Genomic DNA, 19,199 nt, shown 5'->3' with positions numbered 1-19,199 from the left:
GGGAACAAGACTTGACTGCGGGATGAGAAGATAATTAGTAATGTATCTGAAATAACAATGCACGTTATAGGTAAGTATACGGAGAGTGAAAACTGCAACATTAAAGCCAGTGACAGCAACCTGCTTCCTGCGAGCAGTTTCACTCGGCGGCAGCGTTTAAACTCGCATTCAAACGAACCACTAAAGTCAAACACAGCTCCTCCTCGCTCCCGAGGTTTTGCTGCTCCGGGCAGGATTGCTGCTTCTCGACATCGCACCTGCTCCCTCGGCTCTCCTCGCACCGAGAGCAGCCCTCGCCCCCCCGGGGCGGACATCTCACGGCGGGCACTCGGGGTGCAGGCGGATCTCCCACCCGGGCCGGCCGGCACGGCTCGTCCGCCCTCGGCGGAGCGCGGGCTCAGCCGGGAGGTCACCGGGACGCCGGTCCTCGCTTCCGAGAGACAAGACAAACCCAAACTCGCCACACGCGTGAAGCCTCCCAGCTGTGCTCCCATTCAGGACGGGGGTGCCCGGGTGACAGGTAACTTTGCAGGCAGGTGCTCGGGGCGGGCAGGCTCGGCCTTTCCTCTGGGGGCCCGGCGGTTCCTCCCCACAGGTGAGGCAGGACACCCCCGGGACGGGACAGCGTGGCCGCCCAGCACCCGGCCCGGCCTGAAGCGCTCCCGGCGCCGGCCACCCCCGGCTCCGCCCAGCCAGGCCGTCGCCCCCCGCCCGCTCCCGCGGGAGCCCGGTCGCCCCCCGCCACAGCCCCACTCACCTCGCACGCAGAGCAGCGACATGTCGACGGCCGCCCTGCCTCAGCTACGGCCCCGCCAGCCGACCCCGGCTCTCCTCATGCCGCCCCGCTGCCACAGGGCGGGCGGGCGAGGCGGCGGCACCGTGAGAGGGGGGCGGAGCCGCCCCACTGAGAGGAGGGGCGGGGCGCCACCGGCCGGGGCGGGGCGGGGTAGGGCGGGGCACCTCCGCCGAGCCGCCATCGCCACTGCGCGGCGGCCGACAGAGGGTGCCACCGCCCCCCTCCGCCCCGTCGCCACGGCAACCGCCCGGCCTCGCTCTGCGGCGGGGGGAAGGTTCCCCCCACACGAGCGTCGGCACGGACGCGTTCGCCCACCGGGGAGCGGGCGGCCCGGGCTGCCGGGGGGTCGTGTGTGCGTGGAAAGGCCCCGGGAGCGCCCCTAGGCGCCCGCAGGCTGCAGGGCAAGGCAGCGGGGACAGGGCTCTGGTCCTTTTCCGCTGCCCGAGCCCAGCTCGGAGGTGACTGTACCTGAGGAGAGGGGGGAGTGTACTTCCTTTTGGTTTTTGGGGGTTTTTTTTCCTCACTTTTGCTTTGCTCCTGCAGGGCAAGATGACTTACTGGATACATAGCGTCCTGCTGTGTCTTTGCAGGAGCCATTCCTACCGTTTACACCCCACCCATCCTGGGATGGGCTCTGGTGTATCACCGTAGGCTCTACTGAAGCACAGCAACAGCGCTCCATATCCCTCACGTAGTTGAAGCCATAAGCAAACGCTTCGGGAAAAGCAGGAGCGGGACAAGCAGGTGTGATTACTGTGCCTCAAGTTCTCCCTCAGCACCCTTCCAGCTCCAAAGTGCAACCAGCTCTGAGGGTTCCCGAGCCTGATGTGTTTGTGTGGTTAGTAATCCCCAATCCATCTTTCTGCTTCTCTAGGCTTTCTCAGGCCACTGCGCAGCCCTTGCATCCCCATCTCATAGAATCATAGAATCACAGAATGGTTTGGGTCAGAAGGGACCTCAAAGATCATCTAGTTCCAACCTCCTTGCCATGGGCAGGGACACCCTCCACTAGACCACGTTGCTCAAAGCCCCATCCAACCTGGCCTTGAACACTTCCAGGGATGGGGCAGCCACAGCTTCTCTGGGCAACCTGTTCCAGTGCCTCACCACTCTAACAGTAAAGAATTTCTTCCTAACATCTAATCTAAATCGACCCTCCTTCAGCTTAAACCCATTGCCCCTTGTCCTGTCCCTACACCTCCCAACGATGTGTTTCACAGGTCTGCTGCCTGTTGCACGACGAGCCACTCTATGGTGTCCCTTGAGCCTGGCTCTAGTAATTTCCTCTGGTGGCCTCTGATGCTTTTAGTGCTGCTTCATCCCAACCTATAAATAACCTTAACGCTGCAGAATGTACATCTACTTCCAAACGGAGGATCCAAGGAGAAAAAAATTATTTGTGATACTGAAACTCAACAGCAAAGTGTCATATAATGTGATTGCTATTGCATTCATGTTTAGAATAACTGAAAGGTCTGCAGAGAGGGTAGAGGACAAGACTTCTAGCTGGGTGTTTCAAAGACACACCAGCCTTCCCATAATTCAGACCTAGATGGGAGTTTTGATTTCTGCTCTGTCCAGCACAGTCTGTTTCTGCCCTTACACTTGCTGCACAGAAGTGTATCAGTCAAGGAAATGTGTCAAAAAATATACATAAAGTTTCTCTGAGATACCAAGGAGGACCACTTGAAGGACAAAATGTGAGGTTCCTGCAAACAGACAAGCAGGCTGTGTGCTGAAGGTGTTACCAGAGGCAGTCTCAAGGGACTGGGAACACTTCTGCTTAGCAGCATGCCTGCAGACTGTCGGTGCAGGCAGCTGCAAGTGCCAGCACTGAGGCAGGCAGGGAAGGAGTCTCCTCTTCTTGCCCCTGAACTGGCTTCAGTGCTGCTGAAATGCTGCTAAACTCAAAAGCTCTGTTTTGTTTCTTTATGTGCTATTCAAGTGTAGCAGTGGCAGAGTGGCACACCAACCTCTGCATTTTGGCTGTACATCATCAAAGCCTGCCCCACCTGTGAGCTAGGCACAACGCTGGCTTTTCAGTTAACTTCAGGGAATGTTAGTGCTTTGCTCTAAAAAGTCCTCTACTATTTATCTCCCATGTGTCTTAGGATAGGATGCCAGATCCCCAGCCTCCTCTGCATTCATCAGCGCCTCAGCAGAAGATTGGCTCAGGGGTCCCTGAGCTGTTCTGATGCCTTTCCTTTCCCATCTTCTTTTGCAGCCTCATTGCAAATGAAAACTGTTAAACTGTGCATGAGCTGAGCTAATCTCTGCCATAACCACGCAATCCCGTCATGACTGCTCTCCTCCCTTTGCTGGGCCCCATTGCTCTGCCTGTTCTAATTTAAAAATTAAAGCCTTTGACACCATGATTGTCACCTACTGTGTCATACAGTACCTGGTACAGCAAGTCCCTGTCTTGCCCACAGCTTGTAAATACTACCATAATACAGAAATTATCTCATCAGGCCCAGATGATGTCATACATATCTTAAAATCATAGTTATGTGTTATTAGCAAGCATAGCAATCAAGTAAGCATCTTGTAGCTAGGATGAGATATCTTACCACCAGCAGTAACTGTGAAGGCTGGGATTATTATAGATCTGATGAACTCCCTGCAATTCTGAGGTCTAATTACATGCAAGTGTTTTAACAGTCTTTATCTAATCAAAAGAGATCATTTGTATAACTCCCTATTCTCAAATACAGTGGTTACTTGTGTGTCAGTCCATTGCTCCCTCTCCTTTCCACTTCAAATATGCTGGAGAGGGACCATGCCACTACTGTGAAACTTTTGCAAGATAGAATTACCCTGTCCTAGATTATGCTTGCTCCTTGAAATCAACTTCCTTATGTTTGCCTAGCTGAAGTGACACTCCCCAAATGCATCTTTCTCTGTTATTTTTTCTAGTTCTTCCTCTGGACATTGTTATCATAAATACAAAAATAGTTTAGTGATAAAAACACTGCAATAGAAAGATAAAAAAACCCCCACCATTTCCTGTGCCCAGTCTCTTAAACATGAACGATCTTTTGAGGTCTGTTTCTATAAAGCCACAAAAGAGAATGCCAGGTTCACAAATACTTGACTACGGCAAAGCCCCAAATCCTGTTATAGCAGATTGGATCTAAATTCTGCAGCTGACAGCATGCTCTGGTAGCACAGACAGTACACTCTGTCAGCAATGTATTTTTTAATGGAGAATTTTACTGAATTAAAGAGGAAAAATGCACTGCAGCAAGCACACTACAGTAACCTTCATACACAACAAAAGTATATGCTTTTCTGAATAAAGACTTGAGGTCCTCTGCAAGCTCAGGAAGGAGGAGTTTCTGCCAACTCCAAAGTGAAACCCAATTTTCACTCCCTGCAGAGCAGGAGTTAATTTTCTCTGGCTACTCAGACCGCAGTCATTGGTCTCGGCTTACCTGCTGTTTGGTAAGAAAGTAATAAATGGGTGATCCTCTGCTCACTGCAGCTTGCCAGCTGTTTTATACCTGCCTATTTGCTATAGTTTCCCTATTCAGAGAATGATACTGTGGATATATTTGCAGTCTAATCAAAATGTGTTTTCTTCTGCTCTTCTTGTTCTTCCACCTTCTTTGAGTTTAGTATTTCTGCCACTGGACAATGGCTCAAGCTGAAGCTTGGCTTGTAGTGAACTCACGTGGGCTTTATTTTAAATCAAAGGGTTTAGATCTGTTAAAACCATTTTTCTGTTATGCAACTAACAAAAAAAATCATCTCAGACCTGTTTTTGGGGGGCTAAGCTCTAAAGATAAGGCAAAAAAAGCTTTTAATTTACCCTATGACATTTGGCAGGAATTCAGTGCTGAATATAGACTAAGCAGTTGATTAATATTCTGGTATTGGGAAGCAGCCCTCAGATTTGACTGTACAGGTAACAGGCTACTGAACTGGCTTTCACCGGTATTTCTGCTCTCTTTGCTTACTAATAAAATCTAACATCTGCAGAACAGCTTGGGGATCACAGGATCTTTTTCACAACACTGCCTAGTGTCTTACCTGTGTGTGGGAGCCCTTTCAATAACATGTTGAAATGTAGCTTGCTCTGGAGTGGATCACAGCCGATAATCAGTGCAGTAGCTGAAGAACACCATATGCATGCACTGAAACTTGCAGGGAAGCAGCCTGCAATCCTCTCCAGTTATATGTAAAGCAGGATGTTAGTTTTAACACTCAAAAATACTCAAACAGGATGATACCTGTGAAATTTTAAAGGTCTGGGAATGGATAGAACTTCGGCAGCCGCAGGGCAGCGATGTGAACAGGGCAACGAGGGGCAGCAGCCCCCACTGAACAACCAGCCAAACTTTGGCCTGCAACTTGTGGCATCTTCTTTCCCATGTCCCCATCTTGGCTTTTCCTAAAAATTGGTGACATCTGGAAGTGACAATGGTCTGGTAATTTAAGGCATTAACCAGTGGCTTCATTTTAATTCCCTCTCAAATCAGAGATTCTCCAACCGTCCTGTTCAACCTGCCACCATACCATTGAAGTCCCTGTACTGAGTCTTCCTTTCGGCATGCTCAGGAACTCTCTGCAGCCATTTAGCTTTCCTCCCTGCAAAGCATGGGCACTTGGGTGGGGTTTAGTCTTTGTGCCTCAATTCTCCATCCACAAAATGGAGGTTGTGATAATTCTTTAAGGAAGGAGGTATTAAAGATAAGGAGTGTCCCGATTATAAATTATGAGATTCTCGGACACTGTCACGCTATAACCATTTAAGACAGGTAGGACAAAGAGATCTGCCAGCTTTTAAATTACAAATCCACGTTCAAAAGGCTGGAGAGGTGAGCACTATCCTTTTATCTCAGGAAAATAGCCCTCTGCATAAGAGGGCAGCTTCCATGGGAACTGAGCTTTCAATTACAGCTGCTCTGCAGAAAAGTCTTTCAACCACTCATGCTGGAGTCGATAGAATGGAACCCATTTCTCATGCAATTATCCCAAGTGTCCTAAAACACAGTATTTCTTGTTCATACTGGGGTGCTTTGTCCTTGAGCAACACAGTGGGACTGCACTGCATGCTACACCCAGGGCTACACACATGCAGCGTGGCGTCTCTGTCTGTCCAAGCAGTGAGCAGCAAAGCAGGCAACGCAGGGGCTGTGTAAAATATAGACCCTGACAGGGCAATGTGATCATTTCTGATCTTGCTGTATACTGGGGCTGGTGCTCTCTGCTAGCGATCCCTCACTTGGCCAGCATGGACACTGCCACTATTGTTGCTCCCCCAAAAGCAGATGCCACAACATTTCCATGAGCTGAAGGATGTTCAGGTGCCCTGAAAGCCTCTGCCTTAGGCTGAAGTGATCTTCCTGATCAGCAGAAATACTGTCCTTTAAGTGATACTTATTCTTGGCTGTGTTTTATCCTTAACTATCTCTCGCTCGACACATACCTGCCCTCTGGCTGTTGGGAGCTAGGGACATGGGGACACAGGACTGAAGAGACCTCTGGGTCTGCCCCTGTCCCTACAGTCACACTGCTCCTTTTCCCCAGCCCTGTCCCTCTCACAGCCAGGTCGAGTGTTTGCTCTGGTACTTTACAGGAGCCCCTCGGCAGCCATCATTTCCAACATATTCATGTTCTTCATCCTCCTACCAGCTTCACCTTTCAGCTTAGTGTTTCTGCCTTCCTAATATTTACCCATGAGATGTATCCATAGACAGCAACCCTGTTCCCTCTCTAATTTTGCTTTGCCAGACTTAATGTAAGGCATCTTTTCCAAGTAGTCCAGAGATCACTGGCTCTGACTGTATGATTTCTGTTATGTAGCTCTTTCTGTTTTGTAGCTCTTTCTATTTAACACTTCTCAAGTATGGATGGCACATATTGCGCACAGCAGGTCACATCAGGATCAGGCCCGTATTTCCTGAGGCCTATGCCTCAGATTAGCTACACAGATCTATGCGGTCCTGTGAGATGACCACCTTCTGATGTAATAGGAACAGGTGACGCCCATTCTGCTATTCCATACTCCACTTTGGTCGGATTCATATTTAAATCGAGCCATGACTTCCCTATTACAAAAGGAGGGAATAACTATTTTATTTTAAAGAAATCATATATTTTGCCTTTCCAAGAGGAGTCACTTTTAACTTGGCAAAGTGCAAAACCCCTCACCCCAGCCAGGCTTGTTTCCTGCCTTACAGCTGTGTCTTCAGTTTTTGTTCTGTTCACATTAACAGACGTTTGAGGAGTGTAGAAGGTTATTCTTCAATAGAGAAGCCTAGGGGGATAGCTTTTCTCTTGTTTTTGTAGTTTTTATTCATTGAAGAGGAACATTTGTCAGAGATAAAAGAGGAGCTATTTGTCAAAGTTAGAGAAAAACCTGTTGGTGAATATAAGCGAAGTGATGGGCTCTGAGTAAGAAGCACCACGAGACCACAAAGGACTCTTCTGTCTGCTTGACCTGCTTCGCTATCCCAAGACCACAGTCAAAAGACACAGAGTTGGTCACCTTCTAGCAAAGAGCATCAGAGGTGTAAGTGAAATCGCGTTACCCTTGGGGATACTGGCCAGAGTTTCTCCCCGGTGTGATTTCGTATCATAGTGTATCTATTATCTGAGAGCAGCGGGGTGAGAAGGTGGGCTTCTGCATGAAAACCAGAAATGTCTCAGTAAGACCCATGAAGAATATGGGAGGATATTTAACTGTATTTATGAGCAGCATGGGTTTTGTCAGAGGATTTTTATAGTGCTTTTGTAAAATTGCTCTCTAGAGGAATAAAGTACATTGCAGGGAAAGGCCAACCTCCCACAGTTTAGCAGAGCCACCATCCTTCTAAAAGTGGCCAAGTGACTGACATTTCCCATGCAAATGGGCTGTTTAACCTTCCAGCTAAGTTGTTCCATAGGCACTGGGGTCCAAGCAGCGTGCGTGCATACCGTGCGTGCGTACCGTGCCTTCCTGCTAGGTGAAGAACAGGGGGAAAGCAGGAGGCAAGCAGGCTGGCCCTCCCCCGGGCACACACATCAAGCTTTCAGAGCTGCGATAGCAGAATAAAAGCCCTGTTGTGAACACTTTCTGCCGCCAGCCTCCTCAGAGGGCTGTGCAGAAAGCAAGCATTTCACAACTCGGTCCTCCCTGGTTCACCCAGGAGTCTCTCTAGCTCACAGTTTGACTCCTCTTTTTGTCCCTTTTTCCAAAAGATTTAGGAAAATCCTTTTCCCAAGTATTTAAAATGCAAAGATAAAAGAAGATTAGCCATTTCATTAAATGCCCATGCAATGTCTAGCACTCTACTGCTGATCATTGCAGTTTAACACGAGCAATAACTAATAATTAGGAAGCATCTCACAGTCCAGATTGTAATTTTTCCCATTCCTCCCTCAGATCTCCTTTTATAAACAACAAAAATAATAATTAAGGACTCTCCAGATTTTATTTATTTGTATCTACAATACAGCTTGACTGGCAGCTGTGGGGCATGGTTTCCTTAATAACACCAAGCTGCAGGTGAAGGTAAGTCACAGAAGATGTAGCATTACAGCCTGAAAGCTGTTGTTTTTATGGACCATAATTCTTTATTACCAATATGTGTGTGTTGCTGAACCTCACATTGTATCCCTGGTGGTAGGTCTGAGACGGTGGGTTTTGAAAGAATAACAAAAATAAAGGATCCTCTTGAAATCTTCCCCATGAATGCCTTGAGTAACATCTGTTTGAACAGGATGAGCATCATTTGGGGACTATTTCTCTATAATGTTTACTGCATCTTGGAATGAAATAAATAGATAAAAAACAAATACAAAAGCAAAACTCAAAACTGTAGCTAACAATCCCAGACGTCCTTTGTTTCTTGGGCTAGGTATTATCATTTTATGTTGCAAGCAGAACAGACACTCTTCATGAGCTCTTTGAGCCTCTCCCAAAAATTAAGGATAAAATAAAAATAAAAATAAAATAACAATACTGGTCTTCCAACTTTCTTTTCTATCATAAAAAAAAAACCCCAAAAACCAAAAAAGGGCAATAAGCCTTTGTTCTATGCTAATGGAAATCCAACCCAGCTGGTTACATAAAACTACTTCAGAAAATCAGCAAAGCTTGGAGAGAAATAGCCTGGCACAGATATGGTTGTTTAAACACTGGGGCTGTGATAAGGGGTCTGCAAGGATCCTGCCATGGTTGACGTTTGCCTTGGCAGCAAGCTGTGAAAGCTGAGGAGTGAGAAGTCCCCAGTTATTTGATTATAACTACCAGCCCCATGGGGATTTCTTCTGCGGGTCACTGGGCAGGCAGCTCTGAGCCTTGCCATAATGCCTGGTACCTTTTGTAATGCAGCATGATACAGCAGCCAGCCCTCACGTCACCTGAGAGACTTGTCCAAACCCACCCAAAGGGAAGGACCAGGGGCCATCAACACCTCCAGGCCCTGTCTGCAGCCTGAGCAGTGCCTGCATTAGCCCAGGGCTGTCATTTCCCTCCCTGCTTCTCTTCTTTCTCATCTCTTCCCATCCTCCTGAGAAGCGCTTAGCTGAAGCATCTCTCAGAGCCTACAACCAGAGCATGGCTGCAGGCGGTGCCTTGAATTCATGCCTGATGCTGGCACAAGTTTGCCAGGTCTCATCTTAAGCAAGTAACTGGTGTTTTTCACTGAGGAAAGGGATACAAAAGCAAAACAGTCCTGGAGAAAAAGGCAGTGACAGAGTAATGCTGCTGAGATCAGGTCAGGTGCAGCAGTGGAAAGCAGGGAGGTGTAGGAGGGGCTAGAGAGCAGCTCAGGTCTAGCCTCCTATCACCTATGGGAAATTACTTTTGCTGGTCTGCTGAGATGCCATTTCCTGTCCCCATTTGTGTAGTTTCTCACATGTGAGCACTGAAACTACACAGCCTGTAGTGACATCCATCAGTACAAGCTGATAGGTTTATATCAGGGATGCCCGGCAGAAGGTTAAGTTAGGGCCCACCCATGTGGACCAAAACTTGCCCCAGCCAATTAGTAGTTGGGATGTCTAAGACCTGCCAGGAGACAGAACTGGGTGTCTAATTTCTAGAAATAAGAAGCCATAAAGAATAAACCTACCTGAAATGGTATTTTCTTAGTCCAGAGCATTTTTGGGCAGTACCAGGCATGCCCTCTGCCCCTTTACACCTTCCGCTAAGTGCATAAAGCCAAGATCCCAAGTGCATGCCCTCACCAGAGACCCTGCAACCCTTTCCCTAGGGTACTGCCCTTAGTCCCAGCATCCTGGCCAAATTCCAGTTGGGTAATTAGACCATGATTAGGTAACTGCTTGCATATGCCATTCCTCTTCCCTAGGGAGTCTAGCTCTAAATTATTTCATGCTTTTAGGACTTCTAGTCATTAGCAAGGCTGTTTTCCTTGCCAGTGGGAGACTAAATGCTGGCAGAGCTTGGGGAATGGCTCAACTGTACATGGCCTGCCTGTAGGATGGGTATTGCCTGAGTGGCTTAGATATTGCCTATGGTAGGCAGAGGTCCTCCTGCCATTTGGGGAGATGCTGATGTGAGCCTGCTCAAAGAGCTGAGGTGTGAACAGTAAGACCCCCAACTGGGAAAATGAACCCAGTGTCATTGTTATGCTTAGTGGGTAGCAAAGAAACAGATTGGCAGAGTCATTTACACGTGCTAGAGATCATTCTGTGGTTTGCAGATTGAAATTCTTAATGGCACTCATTACAAGTTGTTTGCTTCCAGATGCTGTTTGCTTTCATGTTCAGAGCTACACACATTAACATAGAAAATTCTTCTTGGAAAAATGTTGAGTACTGGCAACTACACAAATCTAGAAAAAGTCAGCATCTGAAATGCAGGAAATGTTAGGCAGATAGCGTAATTTTGCCCTGTCTTTTGGTCCTTAATTGCTAGTCATATATCTCCCATGTGATATTTGCATACATACACACAAAACTGGTGGTGGCTCACAAAGGTAAAGATTTTTGCTTCTATCACAGGATCTTTTATCCATCATCTGCCTTTTCCCCTACCCAGCAATGCCCCTCTGCAGCTCTTATGCTGCCAACTCTCACCTCCTATTCCCATCTGGTTGATACCAGTGCTGTCTTTTGCATTCAGAAGCTCCTTAAAGCCAAGCCTTGGGCTGACACACTCACAGGAAAAAGCCCAGTTCCTCAGGCTGATTACAGCCTGCAGCATCCATGGCAAGCTTGACTGAAAAAAGCCAGGTATTCTGGCACCAGGACCCCATACAGTGACAATGCAGATGTAGAAGAAAAGCATCCCTATCTGAATTCACCTTCCCATAAAGCAGCCAAGTTTCTCTAGAGGTCTCCCATGAAACTACCAAGCAGCCTAAGTCCTGCTTTTGTGTGCAAAGATCTCCTGTATCCAGCAACATGTTTCCCTGCAGGATCTGGAGGTTTTAGTGCAGAGGCTGGAAGTATCGAGGAGCCTCGTAGGTCAAACCTAATGTGTTCCTTTGGGGTTACTTGTAATCCGAAGGTTTACCAGGAAACTGCCCCATTGTGGTGTTATTAAGGCAAAGTTTCTTGCCAATTTAGCGCTGACAGAGTGAGTTTCTAAAGACCAAAATCTCTAACTGCAGGCTGCTGTGAAGGCAACGTGAATGCCCCTTAGGTACTAAGTTTCAGTACTAATTACATCTGCATGTGGGGATGGAGGAGCTGGCATCTGTACCTGGTCTCAGCTTTTTGGAAGGAAGAGCAGAGCTGTTCTAGTGCTTTAGGTGTGCGTTGGACCATCAGCGAAACCACGAGCCCTTCCCAACAGCAAGGAAAAGGGGGTGGCGATGCACGACAGTCTGCGGCTGCGAGCCAAGCATGCAGCACACCTGGGAGCCAGCAGCTCTCTTGCAAGAGCAAACCAAGACAAAGAAACTTTCCCTTTTCACACAGGGGTTTTTCAAACTCATCCTTGTACCTTCGTCCAAGGCCACATTGGTGCTGAATGCTCTCAGCCTCATCATTTCTACATTTTTGTGTGTTCATACAGCCATGCAGGCAGCTTTAGCTCTCTCGTGGAGGTGGGATGTGCCAGTGCCTTGACCATGAAGCAAAAGCAGAAGGGGTCACCTTCACCTGACACTGAGTTTGTGCAAGCCTGTACAACTGCTCTGCTCCTCCACAGAGCTCCCGAGGACAATTTCTAACCCCTTCTTGGTCCTGCTGCTGTCCTGATGCGGCATTAGAGGGTGAACAGACACTTTGTCCTCCCTGATTTGTTACCACGGGGTCATAGAAACATAGAACCATAATCATAGAATCACAGAATGGTTTGGGTTAGAAGGGACCTCAAAGATCATCTAGTTCCAACCCCCCTGCCATGGGCAGGGACACCCTCCACTAGACCACGTTGCCCAAAGCCCCATCCAGCCTGGCCTTGAACACTTCCAGGGATGGGGCAGCCACAGCTTCTCTGGGCAACCTGTGCCAGGGCCTCACCACTCTTAACAGTAAAGAATTTCTTTCTAACGTCCAATCTAAATCGACCCTCCTTCAGCTTAAACCCATTCCCTCTTGTCCTGTCACTACACTCCCTGATAAACAGTCCCTCTCCAGCTTTCCTGTAGGCCCCTTCAGGTACTGGAAAGCCGCTCTACGGTCTGCCTAGAGCCGCCTTTTCTCCAGGCTGAACAACCCCAACTCTCTCAGCCTGTCCTCGTAGGAGAGGTGCTCCAGCCCTCTGATCAGCTTCGTGGCCCTCCTCTGGACTCTCTCCAACAGCTCCATGTCTCTCCTGTACTGGGGCCCCCAGAGCTGGACGCAGTACTCCAGGTGGGGTCTCACAAGAGCAGAGTAGAGGGGCAGAATCACCTCCCTCGACCTGCTGGTCACACCTCTTTTGATGCAGCCCAGGACACGGTTGGCTTTCTGGGCTGCAAGCGCACACTGCCGGCTCATGTTGAGCTTCTCATCAATCAATACCCCCAAGTCCTTCTCCTCAGGGCTGCTCTCAATCCATTCCTCGCCCAGCCTGTAGTTGTGCTTGGGATTGCACTGACCCACGTGCAGGACCTTGCACTTGGCCTTGTTGAACTTCATGCGGTTCACACAGGCCCACCTCTCAAGCCTGTCAAGGTCCCTCTGGATGGCATCCCTTCCCCCCCCACACCACGCGGCTTGGTGTCGTCGGCAAACTTGCTGAGGGTGCACTCAATATTTTCTGCCGGTGCCACTTGGTGTTGTCTCTACCTGCTGCTGTACTTCTGATCACAACCTCTCAGAGACAGGTTTGTCTTTTTATTGTGAGCTTGCACAACAGCCGCTGAGGTACAGCCCCTCTGGAGCGGGTTGTTGCTGCAATAACTCAGACCGCAAGGACTGAAGTACGCTCTTTGCCTGATTAAATCTGAATAGGGATTATAATGGAGGAGGAAAGGGCTGCAACTTTAATACATGAACATTATCCTCTTTCCTTCCATTACCCATTTGGCAGCAAAGTGGATGCACGGCTGCAGAGCAGCACTTTTATGAGAGATACATACACCCCATGCTCCAGCAGCACCCTGTATTCTAGCTGCAGCTGGAGGAGATAAAACTCCAGAGCCAGCCCTGTCAGGGTGCGAAGCCAGCTTCTGGAAATAGCATGCCCCTGTGGAGCATGTTCAGATAGCACAGGTTCAGATGGATACCCCAAAAGTCACCAGGTGCTTCCCACTGCAGCACAGCCACCTGCACCTGTAACGAGATAGCTGTGATCTCTTCCTGACCTGGCCCTGGGGCTTTCACATAGCAGAGCTTTGCTGATGAAAGCTAACCTGTTTGTGCCCTTTTGCCCCCACAGCATGCATATGGTGGCCGAAGGACTCACTTAATGGCATAAGCTGCATCAGCAGGTGGCATTTATCAGCACTAGGTCACGTATGAGGTGTATTTTTTTCCCGTCTGACGTAAAATCAAACCAGCTTTGCAAGTGGGGTTTGTTTGTTTGGTTGGTTTTTTTAGCTCTGAGTGTGAAAGATATGGAGAGATAAGCTGCAGGGAGCCCAAAACCACTTTCCATCCATTGCTTTCACTGCCGGCGTTGCTGTGGCATCCTCCACCAGCATAGTGCAAAGCCCACGGGCGAGAGGGCTTTGCTGAGCCTCCAGCCACCCTTGTGCCTCTCCATCATGGCACCGGGGATCTGCACTCAGGCAGATGCTTCCCTGGGATGGGGGCAGCCGTGGTGCTCAGAGCCAGGGACCAAGGCTCCTGCCTCCCCCGCAGCCATGACCTTGTTTTCTTGCTCACCCGCCCATGCTGAGCTGGCAAGACTCATCCAGGCAGCCTCGTGCAGGCAGCTGGCAGGGATTTTTGCATCGTTTAATTCTCAGTCCTCCCAAGAGCCTAGTGAGGGATTGAGTGTGTTCACTGAAATGAGGGGTGGGCACGGGGGGCAGAGCCACTGGGAGCTGAAGGGCCCCAGCAAGAGTGGTTATGACGAGAGCAGGGATTTCTCCGGCAGGCAAACCAGCGGCACAACCAGACTTGGCAGCTCCCATCCTGCCTGCAAGCAGCACGCCAGAAACCTCAGGGAGGCTCCAGTGCAAGCAGGGGTGACGGGCCATGAGCAGCTGTGCTTTGGGACAGAAAGGTTTGTCCTCTCTGCTACCCCCTTAGCACAGAGATGCCTGTGCTGTAGTCCTGGATGTGTCTGCATATCTCAGCACAGAGTGGTTGTACACAGGTGGATGCTCAGACGGGGTTTTTTGCTGGATGCCAACAGGCATGCTGGCAGTGCAGCGGCTGGCTGGTGCTGCCCATCCCTGCCTGATAACGCTGGCAGCTAGCGTAGCCCCTCTTTCAGATCTGCCCCCCTGCTCCATGGGCTCCTTCTGACCTGGTTTCCACTACAGATGCAGATGTGCTTAAGATGCAGAGAGGGGAAGATCAATTGTTCAGTGAGGCATCTTTCCGCCAGAGTTTCCTACAGAAGCTGGCAGCAGACCCTACTCAAAAAAATTGATTTTAGGGCAAAGGTGCAGTGCCTGGAAAGCAGGGTCCTGCAATGATGGGAATGGCCGGGGGTGCCCAGCTCCCAGCCTTAGGTAGTTAAGGCTCAGGTTATGGCAACAACAAGGGACTAAACAGGTCTGTCATGAGATTTGACTATAGAGCCAAAGGAAATGCTAGCTGGTGCAGGCCTCTAACAAGGGCTATCACATCCACAGCATTCTCATGTGCACAGATGAGCAAACAGAAGATGGGCAAGTGTACACATCAAGATGGAGCTGGTCCAGCAACGCAGGCACACACAGCAGCTTTGGCTGCTCGGGGGACATAGGTAAACCCCAGGCTTGAGCCGGCCACCGTCAGGAAGATCCACAGAATTAACCCATGGCAGGAGCTTTGCAGCTCTTCTTGTTCTTTCAAAAATGCATCTGCAGAGCATGCGTGGATGGATGGAGGGAAGACATGGGAGCCTGCCATGCCTCCTCATGGCTGTCTCATTGAACACATCCACAGGGAATCTCAGGCACAAAACAGCCTCCAATCTGCAACAGGCAGAGGGAAACAACAGGACATGGGAATACAGTGAACCCCAAGAAGTGAGACCTGATGCCAAATAACTGGAGTCCCCACAGCATCATGACTTTGTAAAAACACCTCTCTCCACCCCTTTGCTGGAGGTGCACGGCCACATCAGGGTGAGAAGCCTGTGAACACTTTTAATGCATCCTAACACCCCCACCTCGGGCTGGTTATCGCTCCCCACGAGGGCAGAGAAGAGCCTGTCATTCCCCATTGCTGTGCTGGCCCATTTCCCTCATTCCTGCGTTGCTCCTTCTTGCTCAGAAAGGCCCTGAAAGGTCCTGGTAGCAACCATGTACCTGGTGTGGCCTCATCCCATGCTCTCTCTAGTCCAGGAACTGCATGGCATGTCCCTTGTCCCCACATCCCCCCACAGAGGGAAGGTGCAGCAGAGCCGGGACGGCTGAGATGCAACCCATGGGTGTCCACGGACAGGGCTGCCTGGGGGGGACCTCACTGCCACGCATCTGAGCAGAGAGAGCTATGTGCCCAGAGAGGGTGGGTGATGTGGGTGCAACTCCCGGGCTGCTGCCCTGCTGCCCTTGCAGCCAGGGGACGTGTCAGATCTGGTACGAGACAGGCACTCGCCTGGGTCCTGCACCGACCTGCTGGGTGCGTGGCTGCAGGGGACACACTGCAAGGCTTCCCGGCGATGGCAGGGGACAGGCTCCGATTTGTGCCACCATGGACAGTTTGGCCAACTGACCCATGGTGGTGCCCCGCTCCCTGCTGCTGCCGGTGCCCAGTGGGGCTGTCTCCTGCAGCAGGACTTGTCCATCCCGTCACGTCAACCCATGGCAGGGCGAGGGCAGCACCCTGCGAAGGACGTGCACCCCAAGTCTGCAGGGGCAGGGGCCACCCTGGCAGGTCATGGCAGGGCCCAGACCCCCCAAAACGCACCGGACGCAGCCCTGCTGAAAATAAGCTGGGCTGGGCTGCCACCTTGTGCCAACAGGCAGCATCCGCTGACCAAGCCAGGGATGGGAGGGGATTTTCCATCACCTCAAATTTTCAGTGACTGAAATGGGGATACACCCCCGGACCTCAGTCTTCAGAGCTCAGCATCTCCCCGGCAGCAGGCAGTGGGGAAGGGGCTTTGCTGTCCCTCCACGCAGCACAGCCCTGGAGCCGTCTTTACTTACAACCTGGGGTTCAAAAGTCCCGTATCTGTGCAAACCTTGGCCTTGCCGCCCAGCAGCCGTGTCCTGGGGAAATGCCTGGGCGTGGGAAGAGGGGGTGCAGCCAGGTGCAGCACCCCGGGGTGCTGGCACTGTGTGGGGTGCAGGATCCCTGTCAGTGCTTCAAGTTGCAGAGCTCAGGGGAAGGGCTCAGCCCCAAATGCCAAGCATGGCCAGGGAGAAATGCCAAAGTTTTGGCGGAGGTGGGTACCACAGTGAGTGAGCAGCCTTGGGCGCCAGGACAGCCTGCAGCAGTGGGAGGCACTTCTGGGTGGCCCCAGCCTCTGCCACCCTGCCAAGGTGACGCCAAGAGGACCTTTGCCTTCTGCTATCAGCCCTGGCTCGCGCACTTGGCATCAGCAAGGGCTGCTGGCGTGGCCGGGGAGGCAGCAGCAAGGCCGAGACGTCACTGCGTGGCTCCAGGCAGCCCTGGCATGCACCAGCCCCAGCACAGCCCACACCGGCCGGCTGCTTAGGGCTGATGCTATCTCGGTGGGTAAACGGAGTTTATCAGTTCCTCCCTTTCTTTTCTTTTTTTCTTTTTTCTTTTTTTTTTTTTTTTCCCCAAGGCGGGCACAAAGCAAAGGAAACATTTCTGCAGGGAAGCTGCAGGAGAAGCTCGGGACCCATTCCTGTGCCCAGCGATGGGGCAAGGCACATGTCTCCCCAGAGCCTGTCCGGACCAGTGGCACCTTCTCTGGAGCCCACCCCGGTGCTATCCTAAATCCACAGCCCACCCCCAGCTCCTCAGCTGCAGGTCAGGGCAAAGGGCCATTAAGTGAAGTCAAATTGGCTTGGGCAATGGGTGACCTCCAGGGGTGAAGCGGCAGCAGGGGGAAGTTTGTGTGCCCAACAGCTAGCAGGGATTATTTCCCTGGTGCTGAGCTGGCACAGACCGTTCCCAGGTGTTGTTCCATGGGGTGGCAGCTGGGCATCCCTTGAGCACCACTGGCAGGGACAGGCAGGGACATCTCCAGCCTGACCTTGTGCTCAGAGCAGATCTGCTGTGGCTTTGTGCTGCACACCCCCAGGACTGGAGATCCCTCTTCTGGATACCCGCCTGGGGCTGCATATCTCCCTTGCAGAAACTCTTGCTGCTGATCATCTCCAGCCTGCCAGGCTGCAACCTGCAGCCCTCGCCCCTCGTTAGACTGTCTGCCAGCAGCTCCAGGACGGAACTCTTGAGAGTTGCCCACAGCCAAGACCCCTGTTCAGCTCTGGGAAGCGCCATGTGCATCTCAGACACAAAGAGGCAGCAAAGTGTGGTGGCTAAAGCACTGAATTAATGACCTGCATCCAGCCTGGAAGGCCCCTTTGCTCCACGGTGCCTAGGTCCCGCCATGGTTCCACAGGGATCACGATGCTGCCTCTCCTCTGCAAGGTGCTGGCAGACAGCTGATGAGAAAGAGGTGATGCTGGACCTGTGAGGGTCCTGTAGGGTTTGGAAGGAAGACAGCAGCCCAGCCCGACCCTGCTACCGCTGCTTCTTAAAGTGATATCAGATACAGCTTTCCTCAGTAGTGCTGTCACCGCCCCCCACTTTTCCCAGCAGGGCGCTGAATCTCAGCAGAGACCCCCCAGTTTGTGACGAGGCATCAGGGGGTACTGGAGCTCAGTTGGGGTGCCGCAATGACATTGACTGAGTTGTGACCCAGAGCCCCGCTCTGAGCCATCGCAGGAGGGATTCCCGCAGTGCCGGGACAGAACACCACCCAGGCAGAGGGCTCCTCCAGCAGGAAACTCTCTGAGCATGATTCATATCTCCAGTTTTACAGCCATTTCGGTCAAACAGGTAAACCAAGCACATTGCTGGGAACAGGTTCCAGCAGGGAAAAAGTCCTGCAGCACCAGCCCATCTTCCCTGGGGACATCCTCCAGCTCCGGCATGGCACCGTAAGGCACTGGGGTCCATCCCCTCCTTGAGACCAGCTGTGGGGAAAGAGAGGCAGGGTTTGGCCTCACTCTCCTCCATTGCTAACCATGGGGAGGACGATAAGTATGAAAACCCCAGGAGGCAGCACTGCAGGAGCTGAGGTCTCTCCATAGCACACGGAGGGCTGAGGCTGCGCAAGAGACAGAAAACCCAAAGCCCTTTTGTGGCAGCCTGACAAAGAGATGCCTGCGCGGCACACCATTAAGAGGGGAAGTGACACCCAACGCTCCTCTCACACACCTGCCCCTTGGGCTTTCTCCATCTCCTCTGCCAGCTGGGATGAAGCCATGAGTCACCGCGGGGCGCCCGGTCTAGCCCTGCTGCCACTCTGCACCCCGCCAGCCTGGCCCGTCTTGCCAGGGGCCCCCAAGCAACGTGACAGCTGATTTCCACCACCCTTCTCCGAGGACCTTTTAAAATTCCCTGCAATCTCTCCCTGGCAGGGCTCCAGGTCTTTCCAGGCTCGTTTCTGCACTCAGGTCCTTTATTGTTTTACCTACACGAACTTGGATTGGGCGTGTGTAGCGTGGGCCAGCCTGCCCATGCAGGCAGCGTGCGGGCGATGCAGGGGTGGCATCACCCCTATGGAGGCACATCTTGCCCCATCAGGTCTGGAAGATGATGTGTGTACTTTTCAAAGGCACTTTTGTGATTGCGAAACCCGCCCACGCCAACAAAACGAGCATGTGCATGGGGATGTCACCCTTCCGTGGTAAAAACTATTCAATTAAATTAAAAGTGCAGCAGGAGCCTTGCTGGTGTCAGCTCCTCAGCCTGCTGGAGCTCGGCGCCCGACAGC

The 19,199-nt window shown here is 51.3% G+C and overlaps 1 protein-coding gene across 2 annotated transcripts in view; it reads right to left on the bottom strand.

Annotated features, from left to right (window-relative positions):
- Positions 1 to 893, bottom strand: part of UNC13B (unc-13 homolog B) — a 218,773-nt gene extending 217,880 nt beyond the window's left edge. For both annotated transcript variants that reach the window (XM_054810171.1, XM_054810172.1), the window contains exon 1: positions 758 to 893. In XM_054810171.1, coding sequence (XP_054666146.1) covers positions 758 to 779 — 22 coding nt within the window. In that variant the 5' untranslated portion in view covers positions 780 to 893. The remainder of the gene's footprint in view (positions 1 to 757) is intronic.
- Positions 894 to 19,199: the final 18,306 nt, after the last annotated feature.

Source organism: Grus americana, chromosome Z, assembly GCF_028858705.1.
Source record: "Grus americana isolate bGruAme1 chromosome Z, bGruAme1.mat, whole genome shotgun sequence".
In the NCBI taxonomy this organism is placed as follows: Eukaryota; Metazoa; Chordata; class Aves; order Gruiformes; family Gruidae; genus Grus; species Grus americana.
Note: the sequence above shows the minus strand (reverse complement) of the source record. Positions and strands in the feature narration are given on the sequence as shown.